The sequence below is a fragment of the Callospermophilus lateralis genome, chromosome 19 (genome assembly GCF_048772815.1).
Source record: "Callospermophilus lateralis isolate mCalLat2 chromosome 19, mCalLat2.hap1, whole genome shotgun sequence".
Taxonomy (NCBI): domain Eukaryota; kingdom Metazoa; phylum Chordata; class Mammalia; order Rodentia; family Sciuridae; genus Callospermophilus; species Callospermophilus lateralis.
This window is the reverse complement of record NC_135323.1, coordinates 12,889,976-12,896,996: the sequence shown is the minus strand read 5'-3', so window position 1 is coordinate 12,896,996 and position 7,021 is coordinate 12,889,976. Positions and strand designations below refer to the sequence as shown.

Here is a 7,021-nt window from a genome sequence, read left to right as displayed (position 1 = left end):
TCTGTGCTCTGTCCAGAGGCAAAATTGTGAGCATCTACTAAGTATATGCTAGACTTTGTTGAAGCCCCTTACCATCACTACCTCATCTGTTCCTTGAAACAACCTTTAAGAGGCAGCTTTTATTATTATTAGTAGTAGTATCCCCAATCTACTACTGGGGAAGGTCCAGAAAGAATAAATGACTAACCCAAACTAGTTCTCGTCTGGGTGCAGCCAAGTGGATAAAAGCCATTGGTTCAGAATTCTGGGTGTTAATTTCAAATCATTTGTGGCTCTTTTCCAAACTCTGTATTCTGGAACTGGGAAAAAGCAGCTGGACCTCCAATAAGTAAGTTCTAGATTTAGAATAAAAAAGAAACTACCAACTAACAAAACATTTTAACATACACACGAGTCTCAAAAAAAGAAAAAAAAAAGAAAAAAAAAAAAAAAGGATGTGGAGGAAAGGAAGTTAAATGCCCTCCCCAGAGGCAATGGCTTCTCTGAAAGCTTCCAGGCTGCAAGCATCAAACTTCATTCTAAATGGTGGATGGTGGCGCACGCCTGTAATCCCAGACTCCGGAGCCTGACGATCACAAGTTCGAGGTCAGCTTCAGCAATTTAGAGAGGTCACCCTCCACCCGCGCCGTTTGTGTGTGTGTGTGTGTTTGTGTGAGAGAGAGTGAGCGAGCGCGCTCTGAGTCACACCCCCAGCTCTTTTTCCTTTTTATGTTGAGACAGGGCCTCGCTGAGTTGCGTAGCGCCTCCTAAATTTCTGAGGCTGGCTTTGAACTTGTGATCCTCCTGCCTCAGCCTCTCGAGCCGCTGGGATCACCCGCGTGCGCCGCGCCCGGCAGCGAGACTCTATTTCAAAATGAGAAATAAAGAGGCCTGGGGATGTAGCTCCGTGGTAAAGAGCCCTTGGGTTCAACCCGCAGCACCGAATTAAAAAAAAAAAAAAAAAGTTGTGAACTGTTATTGTAATTAAAATTAGCAAATATCCAGGGCTTTTTTTTTTTTTTTCGGATTCTTATTTTTGCACAGTAGGTGCTAAAAATTCGTCGAATCTCCAATGTTTTCCTTACCTGTGCCTCTCCTCCAGGACTCACCTGGGGAGGTAGATTCTATCGATTCTCAACTGCGAATGCCTGAAGAGGCTCCGCCCCTACATCCACCTTTAACTAGCTCTATTTTTCCCTGGCGTTACTCTGGAAGTCTCGCGAGAGTTTACCCGCTTCCCATAACACTGTGCGCTCGCCCCTCCCGTCCTCTTTCCGCCATCTTTTCGTGCCGGTAAGTAACTCTCTCTGAGAGCTTCAACGCCATCCGTCGGCTATCCGAGCCATCCCGAGTCTGAGCCTAGGCTTCGATGCCCTGCGAAGACTATGGGACCCTCCTGGGCCGGGGATCCTGGCCTTGTGAGGACCTGGGCACAGTTAGAGAAGACCCTTGCCGGGCGCCCCACCCTTTGCACCCGGGGATCCCGGGCACGAGGAGTGCAGGCCACATCGCTCTGAAAACCGGAGCTTTCGACCCGCGGGAAAGGCAGTAGTCCTGGAAACCCCGGTTCGGCCTGCGGCGCTTGGTACTTCCTTTAGCGGCTGAGGCAGCGCTTTGGCTCGGGCCGGCGGGAAGCATCGGGGACGGTGGCCGGGGTGGGTCGTGCAGCTTGTTGCTGCGGGCGCTGAGCCGGGAAAGTCGCATTCTGCCGGGATTGGCACTTTGCGGGGCACTGACCTCAGCCTTCTGTGCTTCGGGTTTCCTCAGACCCTTTGGTTTTGTTGGACTTTAGGAAGCAGTTTGGATCTTCACACTCGGCGCTTGAAACACGCTGTGGCTTCCGTACATAGGAGCTTTTGAAACTTTATTTTCAACTCCTGTACTTTTAAAAATAAGATTGTGAAATTCCCAAAATACATATGAATCAAGTTTTAATGTGCTGTGTGATAGGTGAATAATGTTTTGCATTATTCCATTTCCTCCTTTGGCATGGTTTTAGCAGCGCAAGGACTGACTGCAGCATTAACAAATTCAATAGAAAGTAAATATATGGAAAGAATCATTATTAGTGTGCCTGCAGTTTGTGTCCGTTGAAAGACACCATTCGTGGTGGCTTGTAATGGAAATGTTTGCCACTGTGGTACATTTGGGTTTGGGTACCTTAACCTGGTATAGGGAAATATCATAGGTTTTAGTGTATTTAATAGATGAACGTTAAGTAGCATTTTTGGGTATGAGAAGGTTGAAAGTGAATTAATTGTTAATAAGACGAGTGTTGCTGATTTTCAAATTTGGGAAACATTGCTGATGATTCTTGGCTTAAGTTCTCAATAATGGGGTGCCAATTCCGAGGGTTTATTATGTCTAATTTTATCTTTTATCATATTGTCTTCAACCATGAATGTGCTGCATGGATTGTATTAAGAGTGGTACTTAAACACCCATATTAAATCATAGTGGGGAATATTGCATAGACCTAAAAAAGCTTCCTCACAAGGGGACTAGAAGGAAAAGAGTGGTACTCTGATGGCTGGATGTATATTACTGTTGGCAATTCCATTTTGTAAAACCCATTTTGTCTTCCTGAACAGCCATAATGGTGCGCATGAACGTCCTGGCTGATGCTCTCAAGAGCATCAACAATGCCGAAAAGAGAGGCAAACGCCAGGTCCTTATTAGGCCGTGCTCCAAAGTCATTGTCCGGTTTCTAACTGTGATGATGAAGCATGGTGAGTGTGTTTTGCCCTGTTTTGTCAGACTCTTTAAGGAACCAGTCCTGTAGAAATGGTGTGGGGGAAGTGTGTCAGTCACACCTGGGAAGTAATATTGTTGAATTGTGGGTCTTGGAAGAGGAGGTTATTTGTACAAATGAAACTGCTGAAGAGTCAGGAAGCTTGTGTCTGGGAGCTAAGTGACAAGTCTTTGCAATACAGATAGGCTCCTGAGCTTTTTCAAGAGTTCTTTGGAATGGAAAGAGGAAGGGTTGTTGCTTTATGTCTTTGACACAAGTAGTCTTTGGAAGTGGGAAACTGAAGGGGCAAAGGGATTGTAATCCCTTTTAGAATTGCAGGTTGGTTTCTTTTGGGTGCAGCTCCCAGAATTTTATATAGTGAAAACTTAATTCTGGTGCACATCAATTGTCATTCCATGTGAGGGAGAATACTCTAGTAGGCAAGAGCAGGAATATTAAGAGAAGCATGAAGGGTCAAGTCTCAAATTGATGTCTTTTATTTTATATGGTTTGTTACATTCTATAGGTTACATTGGCGAATTTGAAATCATTGATGATCACAGAGCTGGGAAAATTGTTGTCAACCTCACAGGCAGGTTAAACAAGGTAAGGATTGATTTACACACTGCAGAGCCTGAAGAATTCTCTAACTTTGTAAGGGTTTTTATAAATACCAAATAGTGGTGCCATAGTCGTTCATTTCTTTCATATCATATCTAACTTTGTTCTCTGGGGTGTTTGCAGTTGTCAGTTTCATGTAGGATGTGAGCTGTCTGAAGAGAGATGAGGGGTGGTTACTGAAACTCTAGTGGTAGTGATATTTGACTTTTGGATTCTGTATTGTCCACCTCAGTGGTTTGAACTTGGGTAGCTTAACTTGGCCTTTCTCTTTAGGTGATTTTTTTTTTTAATGCATTTTGTAACTTTGCATAACTGGGGTTCGGTGAATTGATTTAAAGGGCAATGTTCAGGCATGGGCTTCACTTGTGTCTTTGAGGTCTAGTCTGCATTTCAATTCGATTTATCATCAGTATAACCACAGAGACCTATTTTTTAAAATTATTTTTATTAGTGCATTATAGTCATACATAATAGTGGGGTTCATTTTGAAATATTCATTAATGCACACAGTTTACTTCCATATCAATCCCCAGTGCTTTCCCTCTCCTCTCCCCTGGTCCTTTCCTTTGGGTAGACCTGTTTGATTCTGATCTGTATGACTTTGTGATTGGATTGGTTGCATGTATTTGGGAGCTGGTGTCAGCTAGTTAGGTAACTGAGCTGCTACTCTGCTTTCTGCATTCAGGCTCATGCATAGCTTTTGGATATGCAAGTAGCGGGTCCTGTAGTTCAACATAGATGGGTAAAAAGAACAGGCCAAGAAGTGGGTTTCCAAAGTCATGTTACCAGCAGTGGCTGGATTGGTAGGGTTATTTGATAATCCAGCTGGTTTTACAAAGTTGCTTCCTTGTATGATGAATGTGCATCATGTTAAGTAAAAAATACAGAATCTGAAGTTTTTGTGAAAGATTTGAAGAACTTTGCAAGGCTGCTTTTTGGTAATGCTGCTGAGGTGAACCCAGGGCAGCACATTGCTGTACTGCTGAGCTACATCCTCAGTCTCCCTTGCCCCCTCCCAGTTAAGTAGTTAATTAATTAATTAATTTTGGTGGGCTATCAGGATTGAACTCAGAGACACTCAACCACTGAGCCACATCCCCGGCCCTATTTTGTATTTTATTTAGAGATAGGGTCTCACTGAGTTGCTTAGTGCCTGCCTTTTGCTGTCTTCCTGCCTCAGCCTCCTGAGTGGCTGGAATTACAGGTATGTGCCACTATGCCTGGCCTGTTGATTTTGTTTGACAGGGTCTTGCAGAGTTACAGAGGCCTTGAACTTGGTCCTACCTCGGCCTCCTGAGGAGTTGGAATTAAGGTGTGCGCCACCATGCCCTGCTACAAGGCTAATTTTAGGTCTATTGTTTTGTTATAGTATTAGCCATTAGAAGAACCGAAAGTAGGGTTTGGAATCACCATTCTTTCTCATTCTGACCCTCACAGTATGTTTTTGAAGTGGAAAGGAATGTCTCCTAAGTGTACTAGTGATTTATAGAGTGGATTTTGTGAACAAGATCTTAAGTTAGTAGATGCTTGAACATTTGTTTTAGGATTTGCATATATCAGGTGAGTGTCAGATGCTCTTGTTCTAGAGGATAGTTACTGTGTCCAGTAGCAAAGAAATGGAATTCATTGAAAGAACTGCTTCTTTGTGCCTTCTGTCAGAGTCAGTTGGGAACATTTGCCTGAGTTCATAGGATACTGTCACTCAGAAATGAAGTAATAGCAGTACTAAGTAGCTCAGTGCCTATTCTTAGTTGTTTAAATATTTTGTATTTTTAGTTTCTAGGTTCACTATTTGACCCCACAGGTCCATTTCTGTGAAGTGTGAAGAATGTCTGACCCTAGTCTTACTTGACTTGGGCTCTCAGCTCTCCAGCCCCCAGGATACACACTAGCAATACTGTGCTGCCATATGTTGTCTTTTTCCTTCTCTTTTTCATGACTTTCTTGTGGGCAGGCATAGTCTCGCTTTGATATTTGTTAATGACATTTACATCAGATTACACAGAATAGATCCCCATAAAATGTTGGGTTGCTTTGTGTTGCTCAGTTTTTCTGTTTAATTAATTTTTTTTTTTTTAATTTTCTTTCCCAGTGTGGAGTGATAAGCCCCAGATTTGATGTGCAGCTCAAAGACCTGGAAAAATGGCAGAATAATCTGCTCCCATCCCGTCAGTTTGGGTAAGTTGGTTTTCCTCAAATAGAAACATTAGTGCTGTAAATTGCTGTGATGCAGCTTGGTTGCTTTTGTTTTTTTCTCCCAGTCAGTTTGACTTAAAAATTAGCTCAGGTGCCACATTGCATGTGTTAGGCTTTAGGTTCTGAGACACAGCTTAGACTGACAGCAGCAGAATTAAGGTCCACTTTGGTGTCTGCTTGCTGCATATAGTGCAGTTCCCATCTGTGTTACCGGTGATTGCTGAACTGGCTTCTGAATCCCAGGCTTTGATGAAAGAAAGCTTGAGTTGAAAATCTTTCTCTTAATCTTCATTTTCCTACTTGAAAGCATTGAGAGCCTTAATTTCCTCATCTGTAAAAATGGTAATGCAAGTTGCCACCCCTAATCCAGAAATCTGAAATGCTCCAAAACCAAGAACTTTTTTGAGTATCAACATGATGCTCAAAAAAGTTTCATTTTTTGGATTAGAGATGCTTTGAATACTACCTGACTTAATTCTGGTAAAGCTCTTCAGGATCTGAAATGGTAAATGCTGTTATGGTTAAGAACTGAAGTCCTCTAAGTCCCCCAACTGTGTTTGTGATATGGGTAAATATGGTCTCACTTCATGATTGTTACTGTATTGAATGTTCTTTGGAGAATTAGTTCTGTCCAATAATGATGCTGACATGTTGCATTGGTCTCATAGTAAGCCATGGGTAAACTCATGTCTCTTACCCAAGTGCAAAAAGTGGCAACATTTTAAGTTAAAGGAGTTTCCTGCCTTTGCTTTTAGTTAAGCTTAAAAATCTCCATGTTTGCAGAGGTCAGGGCTCTGTGAATGTGTGGAGATGGGGTCTCTGGATTTGGATCTTTGGTTTCAGGAGTCATGTTTGTGTGCTGCTGGCCCAGATAGTCCCCAGCTTGTGTGGCAACATCAGTGCCCGTGTGACTCATAGGGAGACACACTTACCCACTGAGAGGCGTGGCGTTTTTCTTCTGTAGCAGAAAGCAGCCGCATGTTAACTGTTAAGCTCACCAGTCTGTTTTTTTCTCCCCCACTTCATAGTTTCATTGTATTGACAACCTCTGCTGGCATCATGGACCACGAAGAAGCAAGAAGAAAACACACAGGAGGAAAAATCCTGGGATTCTTTTTCTAGGGATGTAAAATATACATATAATAAAATGCCTCACTGGACTCTCCTTCTACTTGGTCGTTTTGAGCTTTCATGGGAGTGTACAGCTGCTGTGTTAATTGGTGAATGCTATTTCCCTGGAGTGACCAAGATAGTCTTGCAGTCATACCATGTCATGGTTCATCTGAGAACACTGGGTATGGCTCTAGGTTGTTGAATATGGGTTGAGGTTCAGGTTCTGGAGACTTAGTTTATACCCTGGAAGGACTGGTGACTTTCCTGTGGAGCTTGACAACACATTTTATGTACTGTTGTAAATATTCCTAAAAACGTGGTTATCACTTCTGACTATGTAAGTGCTCTTAAGACAGGCAGGTAAAGTCATCCAACTCATCT

General features: G+C 42.8%; 1 protein-coding gene across 1 annotated transcript; it reads left to right on the top strand.

Annotated features, from left to right (window-relative positions):
* The first annotated feature begins 1,205 nt into the window (after positions 1-1,205).
* Positions 1,206-6,698, top strand: Rps15a (ribosomal protein S15a). Its single transcript, XM_076840599.1, has 5 exons — positions 1,206-1,272; positions 2,571-2,708; positions 3,237-3,316; positions 5,424-5,509; positions 6,556-6,698. Exons 2-5 carry the CDS (start codon positions 2,576-2,578, stop codon positions 6,647-6,649), a joined length of 393 nt encoding a protein of 130 aa, XP_076696714.1. The 5' UTR covers positions 1,206-1,272; positions 2,571-2,575; the 3' UTR covers positions 6,650-6,698.
* Positions 6,699-7,021: the final 323 nt, after the last annotated feature.